The following is a 27,321-nucleotide window of genomic DNA, read 5'->3' on the forward strand; positions in this document are numbered from 1 at the left end:
GTTCTGCTAGACTGGAGTCTCCATGAGGGCAGGGACAATGCTTTCGACTGTTTATCACTGGCATAATGCCTGGCACATGGCAACCATGGAACAAGTTATTGGATAGGCCAGAGTAGAAAGAGCTAGGGTAAGAGGAGGGAGAGAAAAGGCACAGAAGCAGAAGAGTGGAAAACCTGGGATTGTGCAGGCTCCTTGTTAAGGGGACACCATCCCATTGGAGCACCACAACACTCCTCAGAGGCAGACAAGGGGGATTGTGGTCAAATGGTTGCTTCAGGCACCCACATGGCGTGGGCTGTCCAGCTCACAGCCTATCTCTCCTGGCTACCCAATAGGCATGAGCTCTGGGTTGGCTATCTGTGGTACCCCCCTCCCTAGCCATAACAATTGATCCAAGACATGGGTACATGACTCAGGCTGGACAATTAGGGTCCCTTCCAGGAATTTTTAAACAAGAGCTAAGAAAAGTAACTACTTCCTCTGCAGCTATAAGAGCATGAGCCTGGGTTTCCTATCATCTGGTCAAGCTTCCCGAAGGTGGCCAGCCTGGGGTAATGAGCCTGGCACCCAGAGAAAAGCAGGGAAAGAGCCACAGAAACAAAGCACTACGGGTTGTCAAATCCCTGGTTCCCATATGCCTCAGGTCAGCTCCACCCTGCCCTTCCTAGTTTATGAGCCAATAAATTCCTTTTGTGTTTAAGAGAGTTAGTGTTGAGTTTCTCTCTTGAAATCTATCAACTACTTTTCTCTCCAAAATGCACCCTGAATCTGACCACTTCTCATCATCTCCACTGCCACCAGCCTGGTCCAAACTACTAATATGTTTTGCCTGGATGAATATAACAGCCTCCCAATGGTCTCCCTGTTCCTCTCTTGCTCTCCTACAATCCATTTTCCACCCAGCAGGCCAAGTGATCTTAGACAAATGTCAATTAGATCATGTTACTTCCCTGCCTAAACCCTCCAGTGGCTTCTCATTACTTTTAGGGTAAAATACAAACTCCTTACCCTGTTTTACAAGGCCCACCATGAGGAGTGGATACTCCTGTCTATCCTCCGACTTTATTCCATGCCACTTCCCCCTCATCACTATGATTCAGCTATATTGGCCACCTTTTTGTCCCAGACACATTAAGCTCATTGTTTCTTCAGTGTCTTTGTACCTGCTTTCTTTCTTTTTTTTTTTTTTTTTTTTGAGATTAAGTCTAGCTCCATTGCCCAGGCTGAAGTGCAGTGGTGCAATCTCAGCTCACTGCAAGCTCCGCCTCCCGGGTTCAAGCAGTTCTCCCATCTCAGCCTCCTGAGTAGCTGGGACTACAGGCGCCTGCCACCACACCTGGCTAATTTTTTTATTTTTAGTAGAGATGGGGTTTCACTTTGTTGGTCAGGCTGGTCTCGAACTCCTGACCTCAGGTGATACACCCGCCTTGGCCTCCCAAAGTGCTGGGATTACAGGCATGAGCCACCACTCCTGGCCTTTGTACGTGCTTTTTCAGGTCTTTGCATGGTTAACCCCTCATCATTCAGTTTTTAGTGTAGTAATATAGTAATCATGGCTCCCCCACCTCATCCCTTTCTATCTTATTATGTTGTCTAAGATATTCACAGAAATGACCACTGCTATAATTATCTTTTAATTATGCTTTTGCTTACTTTTTTGTTGGCTATCTCCCCTGGAGTTTGAGCTCCAAGAGAGCAGGGCCCTCACCTGTCTTATTTACCATGTATCTACACAGTAGATGCTCAAGTAACATTTATTCAAGGAATAAATGAATGCATTACAAAATGAGGAGGAGCTGGAGTTCCAGGCAGCCCCTAGGTTCCCTGTTGGGTCTTCTTTCCTCTGCCCCATGCACACACAGTACACACTGTTGACTAATGTTTAACTCATAGAGGAGTTTGGGCTTGACATGTGACCTCACTCAGCCTCTGTTTCATTTGTGAAGTAAGAAATAAGAGTGGGCGGCTGGGCGTGGTGGCTCATGCCTGTAATCCCAGCACTTTGGGAGTCTGAGGTGGGCAGATCACGAGGTCAGGAGCTCAAGACTATCCTGGCTAACACAGTGAAACACCATCTCTACTAAAAATACAAAAAATTAGCTGGGTGTGATGGCACATACTTGTAGTCTCAGCTACTCAGGAGACTGAGGCAGGAGAATTGCTTGAACCGGGGAGGCGGAGGTTGCAGTGAGCCAAGATTGCACCACTGCACTCCAGCCTGGGTGACAGAGCGAGACTCCATCTCAAAAAAAAAAAATAAGAGTGGGCTTATTTCACATGAGCCCACTCCTTGCTAAACCAACAATGATTGCCTAAGATGCACGGAGCCAGTTGGTGGAAAAGTCCATAGACTATCAGAGTTGAATGGCGCTGGCCAGGTGGGAGGAGCACCTCATTCCTGCTTCCCTACCAAGTTGCTTGCCTTGGCCTGCTTCCTACTCTCTGGGTCACTGGTGCTCACACAGCCTTTCCCAACCCCCCACCTCCAAAGGTCATATTTTACAGCTCCTTGTGAGGAATTCACATGATGCCATGACCTTCACTATGAGAAAGCACAGGCTGTAAAAGGCCAGCCTGACTCCCTGCTCCGTGGTTAAATATTGATGATATTGGGCAATACAGACCCGGAGTGGGCACACTACATATCCCCCTGCGGTGATGGAACCCACAGACCACAGGTCCTCTGCAGTCCATTCTCCTGCCTGTCCAGAGGATCCGGATGTTTTCTCTTTTCTTGAGGCCAACACATAACAAAGAAAGCACTGGGCTGCCGGTGCTTTCCGACTGTGAAAGTCAGGTGGAGCCTGTTTGCACTCTGAGTCCACTCATTCAAGAGGTCAGTCACCCCGGAGTGATAGAGAAGGCTCCAGGCCTGGGCATGTGCTAAGGCCAGAGCTACCAGATGGGTCCAGCTGCCACAGGCTCTCCAGGCACTATCCCCTAAGTGACAGCTGTTACTGCCTGGGAGAGCTCAAGTGCAAAGACCATCCTGTTCTCCCATAAAGAGGAGGAAAAGGAAGATACAGAAATTGTTGCTGCTCCCAACAGCAGATCAAGGCAGTCCTCAGGAACTCAGGATCCAGGGTGAGTATCCTCATCTTGCCTTGGGGATGGGTGGCCCAGGTCTTTGGCAGAAGTCACAGTCCAATGGCAGATGATTAAGCCCTGTTTAAAATGCAGAGATCTCCCAGAGGGGCTTAAGGAGACAAGACAACTAAATGCAGTATGACATCCTAAATGGGATCCTGGAACAAGAAAAGAACATTAAAGGCAAAACTAATAAAATGCAAATAAGGCATAAAGTTTAATTTAATCATGCAAATGACAATATGATGCTCACTTTAGAAGCAAACTGGATACGTGCTTTGATAGAAATATGTCTTTGGCCGGGCACAGTGGCTCATGCCTGCAGTTCCAGCACTTTTGGAGGCCGAGGCAGGCCGATCACTTGAGGTCAGGAGTTCGAGACCACTCCGGCTAACGTGGTGCAACTCCATCTCTACTAAAAATACAAAATTGGCCGGGTGCGGTGGCTCATGCCTGTAATCCCAGCACTTTGGGAGGCTGAGGCGGATGGATCACCTCAGGTCAGGAGTTCGAGACCAGCCTGGCCAATGTGGTGAAACCCCGTCTCTACTAATAATACAAAAATTAACTGGGTGTGGTGGTGGGCACCTATAATCCCAGCTACTCGGGAAGCTGAGGCAGGAGAATCACTTGAACCTGGGAGGTGGAGATTGCAGTGAGCTGAGATGGTGCCATTACACTCCAGCCTGGGCAACGAGAGTGAAACTCTGTCTCTAAATAAATAAACACAAAATTAGCCGGGCATGGTGGCGGATGCCTATAATCACAGCTACTTGGGAGGCTGAGGCAAGAGAATCACTTGAACCTGGGAGGTGGAGGTTGCAGTGAGCTGAGATCAAGCCATTGCACTCCAGCCTGGGCAAAAAGAGTGAAACTCTGTCTCAAAAAAAAGAAAGAAATATGTCGTTTGTTTCTGTGGCATCTAACATAGCTGAGGAGGGCTGACTCTCGGTTCTGGATTTGTATCCAGTTTGTCATTTTGGTTTTTTGTTGGTCGGTATGTGTTTATTGTAACAATATTAAACATATTTTAAACATACTTTGGCCAGGCGCGGTGGCTCATGCCTGTAATCCCAGCATTTTGGGAGGACAAGGTGGGCAGGTCGCTTGAACTCAGAAGTTCAAGGCCGGCCTGGGCAAGATGATGAAACCCCGTCTCTACAAAAAGTACAAAAATTAGCCGGGTTTGGTGGCACATGCCTGTTGTACCAGCTGCTCAGGAGGCTGAGGTGGGAGGATCGCTTGTGCCCAGGAGATGGAGGTTGCAGTGAGCTGAGATGGTGCCATTGCACTCCAGCCTGGGTAACAGAGCCAGACTCTGTCTCAAAAAACAAAAAAACAAAAAGAGACCACTCCACTGTGGACAATAGCTTACTGTGTCTTTGTACACTGATCTGATTAGTTCCATTCATTAAATATCAAAAATTGAAATTGTTGTCTCAAAAGGTATAAGTACAATAAATACCTACATTTAAAAATGCATACAAAGGCTGGGTGCAGTGGCTCACACCTGTAATCCCAGCACTTTGGGAGGCTGAGGTGAGTGGATCACCTGAGATCTGGAGTTCGAGACCAACATGGCAAACATGGTGAAATCCCATCTCTACTAAAAATACAAAAATTAGCCGGATGTGGTGGCACATGCCTGTAGTCCCAGCTACTCAGGAGGCTGAGGCAAGAGAATTTCTTGAACCTGGGAGGCAGTGGTTGCAGTGAGCCGAGATCACACCATTGCACTCCAGCCTGGGCAGCAAAAAAAAAACTCCATTACAAAAAAAAAAAAAAAAAAAGGCATACAAATAGACAAAATATACATATAAATATATATACACATTAAAAATGGAATACATGTATTGTTCTCATGAAAGCAGTGTATACCCATAAGAAACCACACAACACAGAAGTGGTCAACGTGAATGTCCCATGTGTCTGAATCTCATCCCACACCCTAGAAGAAGACTGTGTTTGGTTTCTCAACTTCAACACTTTTCTCTGTGAGTTCAGGGGTTTGCATATGGGACAGGGGCCTGTGGCTGATGTTACTAATCAATCCAGGCACTCTTACATCTGAGACTGGATGGAATGTCACAATCCTTCTTGGACAGTGCTCTGGACAGTCAGTTGGAGCTAGAACACAAGATCACATCTGTTGGCCGTTCCTGTAACTTTGTCTTTCCATGATTTTAGATGGGTAGGTAGGCAGATAGATAGATAGGTAGATAGATTGATAGATGATAGATAGATAGATAGATAGATAGATAGATAGAATCTCCCTCAAATGAGTAAGTAGGCAGTGTGCATGTGAGTCCTTGAAAGTCTAAGAAAGGGCCAGGTATGGTGGCTCAGGCCTGTATTCCTAGCATTTTGGGAGGCCGAGGTGAGTGGATTACCTGATGTCACGAGTTCAAGACCAGCCTGGGAAAGATGACGAAACCCCATCATTACTAAAAATACAAAAATTAGCCGGGTGTGATGGCATGCACCTGTAGTCCCACTACTTGGGAGGCAGAGGCACAAATAAGAACCACTTGAACCCAGGAGGCATAGGTTGCAGTGAGCTGAGATCACATCACTGCACTCCAGCCTGGGTGACAGAGCAAGACTCCGTCTCAAAAAAAAAAAAGAAAGAAAGAAAGAAAGAAAAAAGTCTAAGAAAGGTCTTTTTTTCTCCCTGACTTCCATCTCCACCTTGACATATGAATGATCATTCACATATGAAAAGCTTAAGTCAGTATTGTATTTGTGTCAAAATATTTTCCCTTGCAATTTGTAGATAGGCCTTTTTAGTTTTCTCAGAGCATTTAGTGCTAGAGGAAACTCTGATGTAAAGCTAGTCCTTTTGTTGATACTCCTATTTTCTGTCTGGCTGTTTGCCATCCAGTTGTTTTTGAATGCCCCTGGATGAGCGTCCAAAGGCTATTTGGGGCTGAGATTGTTGAGCTCCTAAGGCAGTGACAGAGTGTGAGGGGACTTGAGAATACTTCGATCCTCCATGTACACTTTTTTTTCTTGGTGCCCTATGGCATGTTTTATAATTGATCTGTTCAAAACACTTCTCTTGTTTTATTTTAGTTACATTTATCTCCATTCCTACTCCCTTCCTCCTCCTCCTCAAGACACAGCTTAATGTGTTTAATGTGTGTCCTTTTAAAAAAATGTGTTATTGGGCCGGGCGTGGTGGCTCACTCATGTAATCCCAGTATTTTGGGAGGCCAAGGCGGGTGGATCACCTGAGGTCAAGAGTTCAAGACCAGTCTGGCCAACATGGTGAAACCCCATCTCTACTAAAAATACAAAAATTAGCGAGGCGGTAGTGACATGCACCTGTAATTCCAGCTACTTAGGAGGCTGAGACAGGAGAATCGCTTGAACTCGGGAGGCGGAGGTTGCAGTGAGCAGAGATCGTGCCACTGCACTCCAGCCTGGGCCACACAGTGAGACTCCGTCTCAAAAAAAAAAAAAAGCAAAAAAGCAAAATAACTTAGTAATTTTAATATTGGCCTGAATAATATATGTTGTCAAAATTAATTTTACCTATTTCTTTTTGTTTTTTAAAGTATGGATGCTAGAAAATTTTATATTAAGTAGTAATAATGCAGTTAGTACAAGAAGACGTCAAAATGTCTGACTGTTTTGAGATTGACTGGGGTTCAGTTTATTATTAATAGTTGGGATGGAAATAGGCCTACATGAAGTAAGGGATTTATCCAGAGAGCATGGATTCAGGTTCTTCCCTTGCAAATAACAGAAAACAATTCTGCTAACTTGTCCAAAAAAAAAAAAAAAAGAAAAGAAAAAAAGCTCTCGGGGTCGGGGCAGGGGGTGCCCTCTCAGCATCAGGAGCCGGCAGCTGCCTTTCCCTCCAGCACTTTTCCCTTTTCTCCGCTCTGTGTCGTAGGCGTGCCAATCCCCAGGAGAGAGACGTGATAGGCCCAGCCTTTGACACGTGGGGAAACACAGGCCTGTGATTGGCTACCGCACGACATTCAAGGGACAAGTTGCTATGGCAACGCATGGGCGCGCTGTGGGCTCGTAGAAGCCAGGTGGGGACGCTGGACAGGCGAAGACCGGAGATGTCCTTTGCAAGGGTCCCAGAACCCGCCAGTGGCTCAGTCCTCCTCACTCCCAGAACAGTGCTCCTCCACATATGCGATGGCTTTTAATAAATATTTGAGTCACTCCCACTTCCACAGTCTGCCCTTCCAGGCTCCACGTGCTCCTGGGTTCGTTCGGGTCGTTTTGGTCCCATAACTTTGGGCCAGAGGAGACCTGGATTTGGGCACGGAGGGAGATCAAACTCGGGTGGGATATCCAGTCATGCTCTCTGCTTTGTTTCCAGGGGTCTTCACGGCTTCTCTGCCAAGGGGCCAGAACCGAGGAGGCCAGGAGGGCTGCTGGGGCTAAGGGGTCTAAGGACCTCGTTGCCAGCGGCACACGCCACCAGGAGCACAGGCATGGAGCACAGTGAGGGGGCTCCCGGAGACCCAGCCGGTACTGTGGTGCCCCAGGAGCTGCTGGAAGAGATGCTTTGGTTTTTTCGTGTGGAAGATGGTAAGTGGTGAGAGATTGACGGCAGGGGTGCGGGTGTGCCCCTCAACACAGAGAAAAGTTTGGCTGAAGGCCCTGACACTGTCATCCCCTCCAGGTCAGGTGGCACATTTCCTCCAAGACAGGGAATCAGTCTGGGGTGTCTCAGTACTCAGAGGGGTCTGGCTGGACCGCCCCTTCCTTTTCTCAGGGTGTGGTCGCTTATTTATGCAGCCCTCCAATCATCACAACATTTATTAAGCTCCTACTCTGTACCAGACACTGTTCTCAGCACTGGGGCGACAATAGTGAATAAAACACAAAAATCTCTGCCTTCATGGAACGTACATTCTAGTGGGGATTAAAAATAAACAACTAAAACGCATAGTGCGTTGGCGATGAGTAATAAAAAGAAAAATTAAACAGAGAAAGAGAATAGGAAGTATGCAGCAAGGGCAGTAATGTGGTCAAGGAAGGCCTCACTAAAAAGGTGACATTTTTATCATCAGGAAAGTGACTTGCAGGAAACTAAGGAAATAATTAGCTATGCAGATTATTTGGGGGAGGAACATTCCTGGAGGGAGGACAGCAAATGCAAGAGCTCTGAGGCTGGACCCTGCTTCATTTGGGTACAGCATGGACAAATCTTGAGTATCCACATTCAGTTTAGTCACTTTATGTATTATCTGTGGGCAGTTGCCATTCCTTCCACCCTTCTCCCTGCCTTCTTTCTTTCCTTTTTTTCTTTCTTCTTCTTTTTTTTTTTTTTTTTTTTCCTTTTTTTTTTTTGAGGCAGGGTCGCTCTGTTGCTCAGGCTGGAGTGCAGTGGCGCAATCTTGGCTCACTGCAAGCTCTGCCTCCTGGATTCAAGTGATTCTCATGCCTCAGCCTCCCGAGTAGCTAGGATTACAGTGTATACCACCACACCCAGCTAATTTTTGTATTTTTAGTAGAGACAGGGTTTCACCATGTTGGCCAGGCTGGTCTTGAACTTCCGACCTCAGGTGATCCACCTGACTCGGCTTCCCAAAGTGCTGGGATTATAGGCGTGAGCCACTGAGCCCAGCCTTCTTTCTTTTCCTTGTGCTCCGCAGAGCCAGCTCCTGGCAAAACTGAAGATTGTAAAGTTTATCTTGGCCCACCTGTCTCCTGCCCTCCGCAGGCCTCTGCCCTTCACCCCTGTTGCCCCACTATTATTTAACTGCAGTACTGTCTCCTCCATTAGATTAGGGCTTCTCCAGAGTAGAGACTGTGTCTTCCACCCTCCCACCTGTTAGACTGGGAGTGCCCCAGGGCAAGGGGCTCATCTTTGAGTAGGGTCTCCATGCAAAGGACAGTTGATGCTGTAAGCTGGGTCTGAGCCCAGGCCCCAGCTGTTAGTGGGCTTGAGAGGTGCCTGGCCATTCCTCAGGGCTCTGTCCTGTGTGTCCTTCCCCAGCATCTCCCTGGAATCATTCCATCCTTGCTCTGGCAGCTGTGGTGGTCATTATAAGCATGGTCCTCCTGGGAAGAAGCATCCAGGCAAGCAGGTGAGGAGCTGGTCCTGGGGGGATGGGGTGGTCTCTGAGGGGTAGAGGCCCTGCCTTCCCAGAGGGAAATTTAGAGAGGGGTCACTTAGGGATCATTGCTGTCCACCCTTTGGGACAGCAAAATTCAGCCTTCAGCGTCCTTCGAGAACCCAAAGCTGTTAAAAACAAACAAACAAACAAACAAAAACCAAAAAAAAAAAAAACCAGCAACAGTCCCTGATTACCACCCGCTGGCCCTGGACAGGAAGCAGGCATGACCTAGAGGAGTGTAGCCATTCAGAAGGGGAGCTTGCCCCTCTCATCCTATCAGCACACATGCACCTGAGCAAGGTCAACTCAGAGATGAGTGGCTGTCCACGGGTACAGCAGAACTGTTCCCCCTACGACCCAGCCAGAATCTCTAAGCAGACAGCTTACCACCGCTGGGTCCCTCCACTATGGCCAGGAAGTCTAGGGGTACCTTGAATAAAACCAATCTGGAGAGAGGACAGATGCGTAGGAGTTGTTAAGGAAGTGGGCAGTGGGAGCCAATGAAGGTGGTTGAGGGAGGGGAGTGATGTGTACACGATGCGGTTTTAGAAACATGACTGGTGTTGTGCCTAGGCTGGTTTGGAGAAGGAAACACCTAGGGGCAGAGAGATTAATTAGACATTTCCTGCAGTAGTGTGAGGGTGAGGTGTGTGGTGACAAGGACCTGTGCTAAGTTGGATGACAGTCCAAGGTCTGAGACAGTGTGGTTAGGTGAAAAGAACACAGGACTCAAGAGTCAGGAGGCTTAAGTGCACACACTAGCTATGTGCATCCTTGGCTTTTTTTTTTTTTGAGAGTCTCTCTCTTGCCCAGGATGGAGTGCACTGATGCAATCTCGGCTCACTGCAACCTCTGCCTCCCAGGTTCAAGTGATTCTCCTGCTTCAGCCTCCCAAATAGCTGCAATTACAGGCACAACCACACCCAGCTAATTTTTGTATTTTTAGTAGAGATGGGGTTTTGCCATGTTGGCCAGACTGGTCTCAAACACCTGGCCTCAAGTGATCCACCCGCCTCAGCCTCCCAAAGTGCTGGGATTACAGGTGTGAACCACTGCACCTAGCCTCACTTGGAAGGTGCGGGGGTGGCAATGATACTTGAGCTCACAGGTGACAGTAAGGATTCCTTGAGATGACACACACGCAAGCGTAAGCCATTTCTTTGTTGAAGGAATATCCAACCATTGCCACTTCTCCTCCAGTAGCTCCCAAACTGCATATAGGATTTTCCCCTTAGACACTTTAAGCCATGTGGGAGACCCAGTCCTGCCCCAACCACTCAGCCCCCCCGATTAACACTGTTCCCTGTTCCCCCAGAAAAGAAAAGATGCAGCCACCAGAAAAAGAAACTCCAGAAGTCCTGCATTTGGATGAGGCCAAGGATCACAACAGCCTAAACAACCTAAGAGAGACTTTGCTCTCAGAAAAGCCAAACTTGACCCAGGTGGAACTTGAGTTAAAAGAGAGAGATGTGCTTTCAGTTTTCCTTCCGGATGTACCAGAAACTGAGAGCTAGTGAGGGTTCAGAGAAGCCCCATCCTAAGCCCAGGCACAAAATCTGGGCTCGGCTCAGTGGCCTGAAACCTCTCAGGTTTTACAGTCTCTCCCAAGCAGCCGCTTTTTTCTTTTCCTTTCTTTCTTTTTTTTTTTTTTTCTTAGCAGATACAATGAATGAACTGCAAGCAAACTAAAATTCTGTTATTAAAAAAAAACTTTTATTAAAATGCTCCTGGAAGTGAGCAGGTGGTATTGCATAGTTTGTTCAGATGGCAGTGGTACACACACACATACACACACAAGTGGCCTGGAGCAAAAGTGCAAAATCCGTAGCTGGCCTGTGGGTCGGGAAGCCTGGCTAGGACTCCAAGCATGTGGTCTTGAGTAGTTCACAGCCCCCCTCTGACCTCAGCTCCTCCACTTACAGAATGAGGCCGAAGACTGGGTCAGAGATGCTGTTTGCAATATCCAACAGTAGTCCTGAGACTGCTGAGAGGGGAAGGAGCAGGCTTCCAGGCCCAGAATCCCCTTCCCAACCCTTCCACCCATCAGGACCCTCTCCTTTCCCTGCTTGTCTGCTAAGAGTCTGTGCAAGACTTCCCTGGGACCTGGCGTGTGGTAAACAAAATCAGACAACTACCACACTGCCTGCCTCGGAGAGCCTTTTCTTGCTAACGGTGGGATCTCAAAGGTGTGTCCTGATCCCATGTCTGAGCCATGGTGTCCTGGTATAAGCTGCGGTGACACCACCAAATAACATATGCAAAATTTTGCTTTATTAACCCAAAATGCTTTAGGTTCTAAAGTGGTCTTTGAACACTCAGACTCATTGCTGAGGGTCCTAGGTCCTGCCAAACCAGACGACAAACGGGTATACTGTGTTTCCACCTGCAAGGGGGCAGGCCCTGTAGCCCCTGGATGGGTCTGATGCTGCTGTGGGCTCCCTGGAGCCCTGGGTAACTCACTGGAGTGACACCTTCTGCAGCCTGGATCATTAAACTTGAGGGGGCTGGTGCTGAGGTTCTTTGGACAGAGTCCTTATCAGTGGGAAAACACATGGGGAATCTGTCTGCTGGTGAAAGAACTCTGGGGCTCCTTACATTGGACAACCTACAGTCCCTCCCTTTTATCCTCATTGAGACGCCAAGTGTTGGAAATACCCCTTCCTGGGGCTTCTGTCCATTGGATTATTTTAACTAGATTTTCCTTGGATAAACTGTGGGGTTTGTAGCCTGGGGCTTCTCTGAAGTCAGCAGATGACAAGAGGGCCAGGCTCTGGCCTCTGAAACTGCAGCCGCCCTGCCTTTCCCATCCACCAGGTGGCACAACGACCCCAGGGCTGTCATTCCGCAGGCTGTTCTCGGGTTCTCGGGCCTGACATTGACAGAGCTATCCACCCAGACCGTCCACTAAGGCCACAGCTGGCCCAACTGTAGCTGGAGCAGGAAAGGCTGATGGCAGCAGGATAGACACTGCAATTTCTTCCTACTTACGGGTGACCCCAGGTCTCTGGGTTGTCACAGTGGCTGTTTCCCTCCAGGGCCACAGACGCGGTGGTTACCATGAAGACCAAGGCCTGGAGGGAACAGAAGCAGCATCCCTGTCTGCCACTGCAGCTCACACAGTGAACTGAGTGTAGGGACACTGCTTGGTGCTGGAGGCGGGGTCTGCTGTCCATCAGAGGGAAAGGCCGGCGGTGAGAAGCCAGCCCCTGTCCCGCTGCAGTCCTGTCCAGCCACCGAGCCTAGGCTTCCTGGGGAGGGGCCCTCAGAAGATCTTGAAGCCCTTCAGGAGGGTCAGGGTAGGCGCCTTGCGCTTGCTCTGGGCCCGGGATGACTTCACGGTGACCAGCTTGGCCTGGGCCACGGTGGGCATCTCCTTCAGACTGACAGTGGAAAGCGTGTTGAAGGTGCAGCTGGCCAGCCCATGCCGGGCAGTGAGCGGGGCCTGGTGGGGCAGGGCCCTCTCCTCGGAGATGAAGAGGGGCCGGGTCAGGGGGCTCTTTTCCAGCTCCCGCCGTGCCTCTCGCACTGCCTCATGGAAGACATGCTGCACGTGCTCAAAGTCCAGACAGGCAGAGACCTCGAAAAACAGGCACCCAAACCTGCCTGCCAAAGCCACACCCTCTGCCTTGGTGACTTGCCTGGGAAGGAAGCAGGGTGAGGCAGGGAGTTAGGAGCAGGCTGTGCCAAGTCAGGCAGACCAGCTCCTACACCCAGCGCCCCATGGACTAGCTGGGTGGCCTGGGGTCATCTTCACCTCTCTGAGTCTCAGTGTTCTTATCAGTACAATGGGTTACTGACCTCTGCCTCTCAGGGTTGTTAGGATTACGAAAGACAATTTGTTTCAAGTGTTTAGCACAGTACCTGGCACAGAGTCAGTACTCAATAAATGGTAGCTGATGTCACCCAAGTCAGAATTTTGGGATGAGGCTGAGGGTAAGAAGCTACTCCAAATCCCCTATGCTAGACCCTGCCTGTGGCTGGAGGAAGCAGGCCATTCCCAGCCCCATCTCTTCTCTACCCCAACATGGGTCCCTGGGGCAGGAAATGGGCCACCCACAGCTCTGGCTTGTGGGATCAGCTCTAGAGAGAAGCAGTCGTTTGGACTGAAGGGTTAGACCACAGAGGTGATTCCAGAAGCCTGTGGTTGGCAGAGTTCTCACGGCTCCTGGGGTTTGTGTTTGTGAAAATTCATTATTCAAGCCCCCACAATGACAAAGTTGCAGATTCAAGCTCATCATAAAAGCAAATAATAAAACCAGGGCAGAGGCCGGAGAGGGCAGGGGGGACAACATTTCATGGTGAGGAGGGCAAAAGGAGAGAGGGGGCAACATCTATTCTGGCTTGGTCCTACACCACCTCCCGTGAAGGGAGGATAGAATATCTGGAACTTGGGAAGGTCCTGGAGGCTTCTGACCTGAAAGCCATGGGAATCGAGGCGGGAAGAAAAAGAAGACTGGCTCTTGCGTAGGTCGGATGTCTAGAAGAGGGAAGAGATGGGGGGTCCCTGAGGTCTTGGGGCCAAGATTCCATTGGCTGGATCTTCCTGACCTGCTGCTGAGCTGTCCCACTGCCCATTCCCGAGGATAATGGCACAGCCACTAGATGACAGGAAGCACTCGAGTGGGCCATGGTGGGAAAAGTTTCTGAGCCCAAGGCTGACCTGGCAGGAGCAGGGGCTGAGAGTGGGCTAGCTTCCCAAAGTGCCACTCCATGGTGGGGGGGCGGTCTCAGAGAGAGTGAGTAACTGGGACAAAAAGAGTCAGAGGCATCGGATCTATTCCCCACCTAGGGCTGGTGTTCTGCCAGTAAGCTCACCGCTTCCTGAGGAATCTTTTTGGAAAAAACACTTGCTATTATTTGCTTTTATGATGAGCTTGAATCTGCAACTTTGTCATTGTGGGGGCTTGAATAATGAATTTTCACAAACACAAACCCCATGTGTGCGTGCATGTGTGTGAGTGGGTGACAGAGGCACAGAACATTATCCTTTTTCTTATTTTGTTGCATCCTAGAGAAAATTTTATCAGTGGCTTGGGAAGTATCAACCTAACCCACATTTTACCCTTTTAACAGTGAGACAGTCTTGGGAGACAATGGCCAACACTCAGCTAAAAGTTAGACTTCCTGTGCTTCCCAGAATCCTAATCTACTAAACTCGGGACTTGATCGAAGAATGAAATAGGAATACATTGTCCTGAGTTGTTTTTAGGGAACGGGTGGGATCAGCTTCATTTGAGCATGTATTCTTTGTTATTTGCTCCCAAACCATTTTAGACAATCCCTTTGGCAAAGATTGGGGTCAAAAGAGTGATCTGTAGCTTTTTTCCCTGTACTGAAAACTGGCCTACTCACAATCCAGTCTTCTGACTCCTAAGAGGGTCTGCGATTCCTCAAAGACTACCTTCAGCAGCTTTCAGGTCACATGACTTCCCTTATTCCCTGAGACACAATTTGCCTAGGTCTGAGGGCTTGGCCACCTCTGAAGGCCTCTCACCATAGTCCCCCTTCACGGTCCCACACCTCTCTTTTTCCCACTGCCCATCTGACCCGTTCTAAACAAAGGGTCCCCTCCTTGCTAACACCAGTCAATGTGCCCTTGGGGCCTAGGGAAGCAGGACTGACCAACCGTGAACAGGGAGGGATGAGTGGCTGGTGGAAGGGGCTATCCCTTGCAGGTAGACTGGCCACAGAGGACAAAGGTCAGTGCTGGAGAAATCCAGTGGCATTACTCATCAAGTTCAGGCATCACAGTGTCAAATGCTTCAGGGCCAGGCAGGCAACTTGAATGTGTGGAGAGGGTGGAGGTAAACCACGGGGAGTGGTGAGGCCTGGGGTTGGCTGGAGAGAGTGTGCCCCACCTCAAAGCATTCCAGTTCTAGGTCTTTTAAGACACTATGCCAGCCAAGCAAAATATGGCTGCAGTATCCTTCAGTAATGCGTCCTCTGGCCCAGTCTCTGACCTCTGATTCGAGTCCAACCCTTTCTAAGAGAACCTGCCCTCAGCCCAGCCAACTGTGGGAGTGAGAGTGGGAGGCTGGGTCTGGGTGAGGCGAGAGCCAGTTGGACCAGAGCAGACACCTGACCAAGGAGCCCATCAGAGCCTCTCTCCTTAGAATTGGAAATGGGCACTAGACCAGTCAGCTGCTGGCAGTGGGACCGGAAGGTCAGATAGACTCAGGCAAGAAGGGTGAGTCCAAGAGAATCCACAGAGACCCAAGAGGGTGGAAGGAGTGGCCACTCTTCTGACTTTCAGGGTGCAGCCTCTGTGTGACCCAGAAACCTTTCCCTTCAAGTCCTTGGCTGCCTGGAAGACCAACATCTACCATACCCTTACAACATAATCCCTTTGGCCAGGCGCGGTGGCTAACGCCTGTAATCCCACACTTTGGGAGGCCGAGGCAGGTGGATCACGAGTTCAGGAGTTCAAGACCAGCCTGGCCAGCAAGGCAAAACCCCGTCTCTACTAAAAACACAAAAATTAGCCGGGTGTGGTGGCAGGCACCTGTAATCCCAGCTACTGGGGAGACTGAGGCAGGAGAATCACTTGAACCCAGGAGATGGAGGTTGCAGTGAGCCGAGATGGTGCCATTGCACTCCAGCCTGGGTGATAGAGTGAGACTCTGTCTCAGGAAACAAACACACAAACAAACAAACATACAATCCCTTCTACCTCAATTCAAGGGGATGACTGTTCTTAGCAGCCCACTAATCCCTGAAGATGCCACCTGCCCTTACAAGTGAAGAAAGCGAGCTCTGGAGACAAGGGCCAAGCAGCCTGTGCTCACCTGTACTGAGCCATGTCCAGCTTGTTGCCCAGCAGCAGGGCAGGGACGCTGCGCTGTGTCTCCTTCGCATGCAAGGCAAGCAGCTCCAGGTAGCTGCTGCTGCTATCAAAGCTCTGGCGGCTGTCGATGCCGTACACCACCAGGAAGGCATGGGCCCAGTTCAGGTAGCGCTCGCAGTTCCTGGGGGTGTCCTGGGGCGAAGGAGAGAAGCCCCACCAGGGGGCAGAGGAGGTTGGGTAAAGGCCTTCACCTGAGCCGTCCAATCCCACCTCCCCACTCCCCGGTCTTTGTATATTGTTTCTCAGCAGAGCCCTTTCAAAGGGGCACTTGAGTGTGGATTTGGCTTGGTGTGAAAGGAGACATTGTCTCATGAACCTCCCTCCCACCACCCAGCCAGAGACTTGGAGACCTTGGCCCCTTGGGCCCAGAGCCAAAGACTCTGGCATGATCCCTACAGAGACCTGGCTGTCCCTGGGCACCGCTGCTTTTGAGTTGAGTTCATGCTGCCCCTTTGGCTTCTGAGAGTAACTGGCATCCAGCCTTGGCAGGGGGTGGTGAGGACATTGGGGGAGATTTGTGTATGGGAGAGACCTGGGCTGAGGGGCTCTCAGCAGGAGCATCTGTGTAAACAGGTGTGCACCTGTCTCCTCGTGTGCATAGGCACAGAGCCCCACAGCACAGGATCTCAGAGCGGATGCCAGCAACCATCATGTCTCTCCAGGCCCTGTCCCATCCTTCTCATTTGGCAAAGGAAGGATTCAGACCCAGAGAGGTCAAGTGCCTCATTCAGGGTTACACAGCAAACTTGAGCTTAAAAGGCATCTAAATGCCTATCTGAAGCCCCGCACTCTGGGCCAGGACTTCTCAGGAGGCTACACTGACTCACAGCAGTGCATAGGTAATGGAGGTAATGTTACCAGGTCTGCAGTGTCCATGACCCTCAGGTGGACAGGCTGGTGGTCCACAGTCTCCTCGGAGCTGTAGGTGTCCTCTACAACACAGATGGTTAGCCAGGTCAGACACAGTGCCTTGGGTGTAAGTTTGAGCTTCCCTCTGTGCTAGACCCCTGTGTGGCCTTGGGGGACCTTAGCAGCTGCTCTGGGGCTGGGACCACTGGAAAGTCCTTGGTTCTCACCCACATGGAGGCTACAGGCAGAACCTCCCACCAAGGAGATGCTGCTCCACCTGCAGGGCTCAGCATCAGTGGTCACTCACAGACCACACCTCGGGGGCGGGTCTGTGTTCTGGATCCACACACAAAGCCAGCAGGATAGAGTTGAGTGTGTGGCCCCTAGACCCTGTTAGCAGCACAGGCTGGCTCAGGAGCAGCACTGCTAGCCCCTCTATCCCAGAACCCCAGGCTTTCCCACTCTCTTCCCCCCACCAGCCACCCTCCTATCCCCAGTGGGAAAAGAGACAAGGGAAAAGAAGTACACGATACAATGGAAGGATGGCAGTCAGACCCCCTTTAGACGTTCCGAGAAGGTTTTATGAATAATCCTTGTCAACATGACAGCAGGGGAGTCTAGTGTAGTCAGAAGTTTTCAGCTGGAGAATGTGGTATTAAACCCAATGTCAGCTGCTTGTTAGCTTTGTGACTTGGCCAAATCACTTCAACTCTCTGAGGCTGTTTCCTCATTTTAAAATGGGAACACTATGATAACATTGCTAACAGTTTCCAAGCCTTTCATTTGTCCCAGGCGCTGTGCTAAGTGCTTGACATTAGCTCATTTAACGGTCCCATCTCCCAGGGCTCTGTACGAACTGGATGGGCCCCCCCGGGCATGGGGCCTGGTTCTCCAACATGCCTGGTGAGGGAAGTGGGAACGATGGTGTTCCAAAGTTAATAGGGCAGGATCACATTCCCAGGTGATTTTTTTTTAACTTTTGAAATAACTTTAGACTGACATAGAAGTTGTAAAATAGTACAGAGTTCCTGTGTACTCTTCCCCCAGCTTCCCCCAGTGTCATCACCTTACATAACCATAGCCCAATGATCAAAAAGAAATTTACATTGATACCATACTATGAACCAAACTAGTGACCTTATTTGAATTTCTTGAGTTGTTACTTTATTTATATATATGGTTCTCATGATCTCAAATCTGAGAAAGCAGCAAGTGGCCAGGCATGCTGAGGACCTTGCGGCCATGTTGGCAGTCATTCTCCCCACCCCCAATCTGTGCCTGTATCATTGGCCCACATGTGTGAGTGCACTTGGTTATCACCTTTCCCTAGGTGTCCCCTGCCCCTAGTGACCCTAAAGAAGACACCTTTTGGCATAACTGGGATGGTCTCTGCCTTCCTGGCAGCATCCACTGTGAGAGGGCATGCCCCCAACCCTGGCTGAATTTATAGTCAAACACTTCTCTCTGAGGGCCACTGGCAGCCAAGCCGGCCTGGACACACTCCAGGTCCACTAGCATCCAGCATGAATCACAGACAGCTTCTTGTCCCCAGCCTGCTTTGGGGACTTGGATAAATAGCTGCTCTTATGCAAAGACAAAAAAAATCTAATGGAAACTATGTTCCAAATGTTTAACTATATTTGGTCCAAGAAGAGCTGCCCCTAGATGTTTACATCTCTTTCAGATCTGTCTTTATTTTCCAGTCAAAGATGTCAGATGCACCCCTTTTAGGAGTTCCCCTCAATGGGCGCAGTGTCCTGCCCAGCCCAGTGAAAGGCGCTAGCCCAACCTTGGTCTCCTGCCCACAGCATGACAGCCTTTCAAGGTTGCTGTTAGCTCCATTGTAGAGAGATGGCAAGGTGAGGCCCAGAGAAGGGATCTCACCCAAGGCCACACAGCACCTAATCAGCAGAAGGAACTTGAACTCAGGGCTTCTAGGCTGGGCTGTGTTCACAATGGGACCCCCTCACCCCGTGACTGCTCAGTGAATCAGCCCACCCTCCAGCTCTGTCTGGGCAGAGTACAAGGGAAGACCAGAGTCGCCCAGTCTGGCGGGGATGTGGAACATGCCTGCATGAGCTGGAAGAAGCCTTGGAGCTCATACTGTCCAGCCTCACTTTACAGAAGAGGTGACAGGCCTCAGGGGCTGGGGCAGCAGTGAGGGGCTCCTTTCCCAGTCACAGTAATGTCCAGACTTCCTATCACTGAGTCCCTGCCTCAGAGTACTCTGGTGTCCTTAAATATATGGGTTTCCTAACACCTGGTTGTAATTAATATTCTGTGGACTTTTGGGTGGAGAGAAGAGTCATTTCCCAAAGTTTTGAATTTGCCAATGTTTTCCTCTCATTTACAGTAATAATTTTTTAAACGGCACCACAGAAGCTCAGTCAGAGTGTATATAGGGTGCTGCCTCAGAAATGGTGCCTATGTCGGGCCAGGCGTGGTGGCTCACACCTGTAATCCCAGCACTTTGGGAGGCCGAGGTGGGCAGATCACAAGGTCAGGAGTTCTAGACCATCCTGCTGAACACAGTGAAACCCCATCTCTACTGAAAATACAAAAAAATTAGCCAGGCATGGTGGCAGGCACCTGTAGTCCTAGCTACTCAGGACGCTGAGGCAGGAGAATGGTGTGAACCTGGGAGGTGGTGCTTGCAGTGAGCCGAGATCGCGCCACTGCACTCCAGCCTGGGTGACCAAAAAAATAAAAAAAAAGAAATGGTGACTATGTCCTCGCTGGAGGAGGAGGAGGGCAAGAGGAGTGAGAAGCTGACATTCTTCCCTGGCTGAGCCAGATAAGGCACTCTCAGCCCTTCTGGGAGAGAATATTCTCTTGGAGACGCCTGCCCACTCCTGCAGGGCTCAGCACAGGCAAAGCCCTTCCACAGACACTGAATCTCTCAGCTCCTACCAGCTCTAACAGCCACACTCCAGAACACGGTGCAACTCTTACACAGCCAGAGCACGGGCTATTGGTCCCATCTTCCAGATGGGGAAACCGCAGCTCAGAGGGCCCCGTGCCACACAGACTTCTGACTCCAGGCCCTCTATGACATGAGGCTGCTCCTAGCGGAGAGCAACTGGAGCCATGCCTCGTCTTCCTTTGTGCCTGAGGATCTCCATAATCTTAAAGTAAATCACTGAGCCCTCTCTTCCTCCATTTCTCCACCTATAAAATGAGGATCGTGATAGGACCTCTTCTTTAAAGGGTAATCATAAAACCAAAATTTACCACCCCCCGAGTTAAACCCTCATCTACACTGAGGCTAGTACTGTGCTACCTGCTGGAAATGGGAATGAATCTCCACCCTCAAGGCTCACAAATGAGCTCAGGCTCTCAGAAGACCTAGGAAGGGCATAGAGAGTTGTTTTACCAGCATTGCTGATGGCTAGCTCCCCCTGGAATGTGGAGACCTTTATCCACAGAAGGAAAGGTTCTCATCTCAGTCTCTGCTGCTGCTGGAAACAACAATGGGACAGTGGCCGGAATGTTTAGGCCCTTCCTAGCAGAACCTTCGAGGAGTGGCACTGGCCTCCCAGAGAGTCTGAGGGGAGAATGTCTGGTTGGCTCTCTGACTCGTGGGCTGTCAGTGTAATGTGAGAGACCACAGGCTGAGGGGACTGACCACTGTGGGGCTGCCCACTTCCCAGACAGTCTGCCCACGCATTCCACTACCAGGTCAGAACTCCAAAATTACTCAATCAGGAGGCTCAAACCACCACCGTAATAGGCTCATCCGGTGGGACCCTGTGACAGTATCGATTGGAAGGCAGGGAGGAAGACAGACTGGAGGTGAGTTGCCAGGAAAAATACAAGATGCCCAGTTAAATCTGAATCTCAAACAAAAAGGAATAATTTTTGGTATAAGCATGACTCCTGCAATATTTGAATTAGGCCGAATATGTCTTTTGAGGCCCTGTCCTTGGGAGTTCCCCTTGTCCTTTCCCAGACACTGTGTCTGCTTATGTGCCTTTCCTTCCTGTCCTCCCACCTCACCTCTGTCCTCAGTTTCTCCACCCCATCTCTATTCCACGCCCTGGCCTCTTCCAACACCTCGCCGGCCAGCGCACCATTGCATCCTGTGTCCTCCTCTCTCTGGAGCTGAACTCTGCTAATCAAATGGCCTCCTCTGGGTGACCTTGGCCCAGAGTCCTCAGCTCCTTGGGCCTGTTTCCTCAACTGTAGCACTGAAGGGCTGTGCCAAGGCACAGGGGGTCAAGCAGAGCTTCGAGGAACAAATCTCTTAGGGACTGTCACCATGTCACCTGCCCTGCATCCCTGACTTACCCATGGGAACCCCTTTGCTCTCTCTGTTTGACACCCTGGGGTTCTGTTTAAAATTTGGAAGAAGGGATTCTGCTACCTAAGGAAAAGCTTTTTTAAACCAGGGGACTAAATAGCCCTGATGTCTCTGCCTGTTGCAACACTGGGATTTGGTGCTGGACTCCAGCCTGAACTAAGGGGCTGGGCACCACTAGGGTAAGGAGCTCTCCCCTCCAGGTGCTGCAGGAGCACTGTATCAGGGGCCTGCTGCAGGGAGCGCAGGGGGTTTCCACTGTGTCACAGAGCCTTGGGCGTCTTTGGAGGGCTCTCAGGGGTCCCATGAATGCTTTATTTGATTTTTATGAATGGGGAAAATAATCCAAGACTGCAAAACTCATTTTCTAAAGGCTAAGATCATCCAGACACCTTATGGCTCTCAGTGAACAGTTTACAATAGACAAATGTTATACATGTGAGCTTTAAGCAACATTTATACTAATAAAATCCTGCTTTGATTTGTTTTAGAAGGGAATCTAAGCCATTGTGTATGGGAATCCATTTGAGGAGGAAGGAAAAGCAAAAATGCCTTGAATGCCTACTGTGGGTCAAGTACTAGGCTGGACCTTTTACATGTGTTATTTCTTTAATCCTCACAGCAATTCTCTAAGTATTTTTTAATGCCCATTTTACAGATGAGGAGACAGTAGCTCAGAGAGGTTAGCTGACTGGCTCAAGGTTGCCAATAAGGAGCAGAGCCAGGTAGGATTCAAACCCAGCTCTGACTGACACCGAAACGTTCCTTTTTCCAATATACCATGATGCAGCGATGAAAACAAGAGTTGTTTTCTCATATGGTTAAAAAACTGGTTCAGAAGCCAGCATCACTAGAGAATTTCTCGAATGTCCTGCCCAGCTTTTCTGGAAGAGAACACTGAGTGACCATCTTGAAGAATAATACCTATTTGTTTTTGAGTTTTTTTGTTTTTTGTTTTTTGTTTCCAGACAGAGTCTCCCTCTGTCGCCCAGGCTGGAGTGCAGTGGCACAATCTTGGCTCACTGCAACCTCCGCCTCCCGGGTTGAAGCAGTTCTCCTGCCTCAGCCTCCCTAGAAGCTGGGATTACAGGCACACACCACTATGCCCAGCTAATTTTTGTATTTTTAGTAGAGACAGAGTTTCACCATGTTGGCCAGGCTGGTCATTAACTCCTGACCTCAGGTGATCCACCCACCTCGGCCTCCCAAAGTGCTGAGATTACAGGCATTAGCCACCGCACCCGGCCCAAGAATAATACCTGTTTGGATGTGGATGTCTTGCTATGTTTATTTTTATTTTTTTAAGTTTCTTCACACCTCATATTTTAGGGTAAATCGGCCTCTCTTAGTTCTGTGAATTAGGCCAACCCCTCAGTTGTCTGGGGTGGGCTGTGGGAGGGGTCTTTCTGACACTTAAAACATTTTCCCCCATGGGCTGGGTCATCCTGGCGGCTTCTCCCTTCTGTCCCCAGACATGCAGTCCTGGTCAGTGCCCACCCACGGGGTGGGTCCCAGGGGAGCACTCCAGGAGGGGCGCAGACAGCAGAACGTACGGGGAGTAGTTTCTTACCCAAGTTGGGGTCATATTCACTGATAAACCTCTTGGTCAGAAACTTCACGGTCAGGGCTGCAAGAAGCAGAAAGAGGTTGGCTCCATCTCCGCGGCCATGTCTAGCTGCTGGCCCCTCGTTTTAGGGAGGCCTTATCTAACCTCTGTGATCCCCAGCTGACACCAAGCTCAGCTCTCCCAGAGAACGAAGCTAGGGAACTGAGGAATTGGTTTGAGAGGCTCAGAAGGAAACCAGAACTATGGGGAGCCAAGTGCCTCTAATTGCACCCTGGGAATTTTTTTTAATGGCAAGGAAAGCAATGAGTGGCGAGCCTAAGGGGTGTTTGTGAAGGTATGAACTCAGGGGTCAGGACCCATGCAACCATTACCCTAGAGTCAGCCTGATGAAACCTCAACTGAAGGGAGGTGTCGCCCATCCCGGACAAGTCAGAGATTCTGAAGTGTGGAGCTATTTATTCCAGGCTTTGGCTACAAGCCAAAAACACAGGAGGAGCAGAGTTGATGGCAGTGGTTGATCTTTGGGAAGGGTATAAATCCCCAAGCGTCTGGGCTTTCCAGGTAAGGTCCAGGTGAGATCTGTGTCCCGAAGAAACACACTCTGGTCCTGGTCTCCCACATCGAAAGTCTTGGCTTTCTCTGGGGCCTCTACACTCATCATGGGTATCTCAGCAGAATGTAAAACTCAAGAATTAAGCTCTCTTTGGTTCAGAGTGTAGCCACATAAAGCAAGGACCAGCCAACTACTATACTGGACCCTCAAAAAGTAATGTTCACTACTGCTTGTTTGGAAAGAAGGAAAAGAAAAGAGAAGAGAAGAGAAGAGTAGGGAAGAGAAGAGAGAGAAAAAAAGAAAGAAAGAGAAAGAAAGAAGAAAGAAAGAAAAAGAAAAAAGAAAGAGGAAGAGAGGGATGGGAGGGAAGGAGGGAGGGAGGGAAGGAGGGAGGGAGGGAGGGAAAAGAGGAAGAGAAAGAGGGAGGAAGAAAAGAGAAAGAAGCAAAGAGAAAGAAAGAAAAAGAAAGAAAGAAAGGAAGAAAGAAAGACGGAAAGAAAGAAAGAAAAGTAACGTGATGCCTGTAATTCCAGTGCTTTGGGATTGAGACCAGCCTGGGCAATGCAGTGAGACTGTATCTCTAGAAAAATTGAAAAATTAACCAGGCATGGCGGCATGCCTGTAGTCCTAGCTACTCAGGAGGCTGAGAGGGAGGACCGCTTGAGCTCAGGAGTTTGAGGCTATAGTGAGTCATGATCGCACCACTGTACTCCAGCCTGAGTGACAGAGACACTGTCTTAAAAAAAAAAAGTGATATTGTGAATAAAATCCTTAAAATTCTTTCCTAGGATTCCTAACAGTGTCAGTTTGCAAACTAATACCCAGGGAATACATATTTTAAAATTTAAATTCTTTCTTTTATGTAGTCACTGGTACCAGTTACAGAGCTACGGATAACAATCTGATTTTCAAAGGGCAAATCTTTCAAAGGAAGAGGGTAATCCCTTCTGTAGGAAAACCAGATTCAGAGTCCCCTCTCTGGGGGTGGGGCTGGCTTCAAAATCAGAGAGTAGGCCCCCCAGTGAGTCTCACAGAACACTCTGGGGAGGAAACCCACAGCCAGCTGAGCTTGGGTTGGCCATCACTAATGGCTAAAACTGGAAAAACAGCCAGTGGAGGACCCCCTCTGCCCTCCCTCCTTCAGCCAGCCAGGGGTGGCATAGTTCAGTGTTGACACAAATTATCTCAATGGAAGCCCAAGATCTTGGCTCATCAAGGACAATCCCATGCACCTGGAACCACAACCCAATGTGTTTCCAGAAAGTTGAGAGGGGTCTGGCTTGAAACAAATACATTTGATAAGAATGCACAACTTGTCCCAGAATCCCAGGGAATGGGGGTGGGAGTGGGGGAGTGGACCTTCCCTGAGAAATCTCAACAGCTAGAGACTTCACCAGTTCCCTTCTACTGGGAGGGGGTGTGGAGGGGGAGGGGTTGGACGGGAAGTCTTCCCCAAGCCTAATCAGGGAGTAGCAAGGCTACCACTAAGCTCAAAGAGGCGCCTTGGGTGGGGGGATCAGTGCCCAACAGGTCCCTTTGGAGCCAGTCGCCAAGACTGACTGCTGGCCCCAGGGTAGGTCATAGGGGTAGGGGTTGGAAGGTTGGTGGCAGGGGAGACCGACCAGTAAAGGACTCCGAGACACAGAGTAAGAGAGAGGGGAGAGACGGCAGGGGTCACTGATACGGAGGACAGAGACAGTGGGAAGACACAAAGGGAAGAGGCACGCAGGAACAGAAGACAGAGATGGTGGAGCTGAGCACAAAGCCGAGAGAAGAGAAAGCCCGGCAACAGGGAAACTGAGGCAAAGAAAATCAGTGTCTCGTGCGACCCTCCCGGGTGAAGGAAGCTCCCCAAGCCAGTGGAAGAACCTGCCCCCAGGAGCACAGCGCACTGTCCCCCCACCCACGCCCAGCTCTGCACCTGGCGGCTCAGGTTCCCCCGCGCCACTCACCAGACTTGCCAGCCCCGCGGCGCCCCAGGATGGCCAGGTTGACCTCGAGGGGCGCGCTCTGAGGCCCGCTGCCCGCGCGGGGTTTTCCAAACACCGAGGACATGGCGACGCCCTGGACGGCCACGCAGGTCTGTGGCCGGTGGGCCCCGCGCAGTGCGCCCGCCCGTCAGGGCCCAGGGGAGCGGGATGCAGGCTTCCCTGGAGCGCGCGGCCCCGGACCCGTCGGCGTCCGCGCCCTCGGCCCCGCGTCCAGCGGGCTGCCACCCCGCGGGGAGGAGGGGCCGGTGGAGCCTGGCGGGCGGGGCCACCCCAAGCGCCACCAAACTCCTTGTAAGGGCTGCGGAGCCCCCCGCGGGGCGCGCTCAGCCGGCTCCTGGAGCAGGGAGGGAGCTCCGGCCGGCCGCGCCCCCACGGCCGGGCTGGGCCTCGAGGACCCGGCCTGTCACCCTCCCGAGTGCCCACAGACCCGGCCGGGAAGGAGCAGAGAGAGGGAGCCCCAGGGCTAGGGGGAGAGAGGGGAAGGATGTTTGCACTCTTCCCTGAACCTCCCACTCAATCTCTTTCCACCAGCAAGAAAATCCACCCCTCCCTTTGTTCTACCAAGCCAGCCCCACCTCCTCCTCCAGGAAGCTTCCTGGGTTCAATTCCAAGCCTTGCCCTTTCTTTAGCTCAGCCTTGGCACTCTATATTCCCAATCACATTATTCTGCCCTTTGCTGTGGAGACTCTAGAGGCCTCACTGCAGAACCCATTCAGAACCCAGGCTTCTGGGAGAAGGGGCGGGGCGGAGAGAACCCCTTACTAAGATTTCAGGGCCAATATGGGTTCAGCTTCAAGAAACCTAATCCATTCTGAATTACTGTCTCTCCCTAATGGGAGCTAATGAGTTGCATGTGTTTGTGGCCTGTTGTATAAATGGGGTGTTTGTTCTAAAACCTGGCATCGCCTCTTGCCTACAGCAATTCTGGGATTGGTGGTGAGCCTGGCAGGGGTCACCTGGTCATTCCCTTTGGGACTCAGGGTAAATCTGGTCATACCAAAGACAGGGCAAAGGGCCCACACCACGAACCTGGACACTTAGGATATAGTGCTAGCTCCTACCCTAGAGTGATCTTGGGCAAGTCACCCGGCTTCTTTGGGCTTTGGTGTCCCCATCTATAAATACTAAAGGAAGGGGAAAATGAGGCAAAATAGACAGTGACAGAATCAGCCCTGGGCTCCAGGCCTGCGTACATTCTAGAACCCTGTGAGGCATCTCTTCTGGAGTACACTCCAGATTAGAGCGGGGAAAGGCATGGGGGCCTCAGAGACCTCTCACGGCAGCCCTTCTGCTTCCCCTTCCCCCAGATGGTTAACTCATCTACCCACCCACCCACAGAGGAACCATGGAAAACCAGGTGTGCAGGCAGGGCCCAGGGTCAGAGCTGGATGGTAATAACGACTCTTCAATGAAGAGCAATTATTTTCCTGGCCAGGACGTGAATATTGACTCAGCCTAGTTGTGTTTTGGGGAGATCACGGTAAGCCCGCTGTGTTATTTAGGTAGCGGGTGGAATTTGTTTACATTACACTCTCAGGCCAGAATTAGTCACACAGCTAATGGCCAAGGGTTTTCCTTTGAGTTGTAGGAGCTGAGAAAGTGGGAGCCAAGTTCCAGTCACATCCGTGGGCTGGCCCCATTATGTGAAGACAGACTGGTTCCAGATGGGGCCTGTGGGGATAGAACCAATCTCAATGGACAACTGCTGGAGACAGAGCTAACTGTGGGCCTGCACGGGCCCAACTGCTTGTAAACTTAAGCTCTGCTACTTCTCAGCTTGTGTGATGCTGGGATGTTACTTGACCTCTATCTGGTCTCAGTTTCCTCATCTTTAAAACTCGACCAACCAGGAGATGGGAGCTGCAAGATTCTAGCTCAGTCTGAGGGTGAACTCTGTAACCATCTGACTGTCCATAGTTAGAAGGGACTGTCTTTGGTGGAACTCAACCCCTCTCCCTGACACTGGCAGCAACCAAGGGGGTGACCACTTCAAGGAAGTGTTATAGAGGAGACTCCTTCATGACTTGCATGTTGCAGTAAGATGACC

At 50.4% G+C, this 27,321-nt stretch overlaps 2 protein-coding genes across 4 annotated transcripts; one reads left to right on the forward strand and one right to left on the reverse strand.

Annotated features, from left to right (window-relative positions):
• Positions 1-2,965: 2,965 nt before the first annotated feature.
• Positions 2,966-10,910, forward strand: SLC51B (SLC51 subunit beta). 2 transcript variants are annotated; one of them, XM_054450186.1, is made up of 4 exons: positions 2,966-3,084; positions 7,427-7,638; positions 9,053-9,143; positions 10,489-10,910. In XM_054450186.1, exons 2-4 carry the CDS (start codon positions 7,542-7,544, stop codon positions 10,685-10,687), a joined length of 387 nt encoding a protein of 128 aa, XP_054306161.1. In that variant the 5' UTR covers positions 2,966-3,084; positions 7,427-7,541; the 3' UTR covers positions 10,688-10,910. The 2 variants fall into 2 exon arrangements, with proteins under 2 accessions (XP_054306161.1, XP_054306160.1); XM_054450185.1 differs by lacking the exon at positions 2,966-3,084 and adding an exon at positions 7,048-7,130.
• RASL12 (RAS like family 12) lies at positions 10,865-25,770 on the reverse strand. 2 transcript variants are annotated; one of them, XM_054450183.1, is made up of 5 exons: positions 25,236-25,768; positions 22,734-22,790; positions 16,876-16,949; positions 15,959-16,149; positions 10,865-12,811 (listed from the first exon to the last, which is right to left on the reverse strand). In XM_054450183.1, exons 1-5 carry the CDS (start codon positions 25,336-25,338, stop codon positions 12,436-12,438), a joined length of 801 nt encoding a protein of 266 aa, XP_054306158.1. In that variant the 5' UTR covers positions 25,339-25,768; the 3' UTR covers positions 10,865-12,435. The 2 variants fall into 2 exon arrangements, with proteins under 2 accessions (XP_054306158.1, XP_054306159.1); XM_054450184.1 differs by lacking the exon at positions 22,734-22,790 and having other exon boundaries at positions 25,236-25,770.
• Positions 25,771-27,321: the final 1,551 nt, after the last annotated feature.

Source organism: Pongo pygmaeus, chromosome 16, assembly GCF_028885625.2.
Source record: "Pongo pygmaeus isolate AG05252 chromosome 16, NHGRI_mPonPyg2-v2.0_pri, whole genome shotgun sequence".
NCBI lineage: Eukaryota > Metazoa > Chordata > Mammalia > Primates > Hominidae > Pongo > Pongo pygmaeus.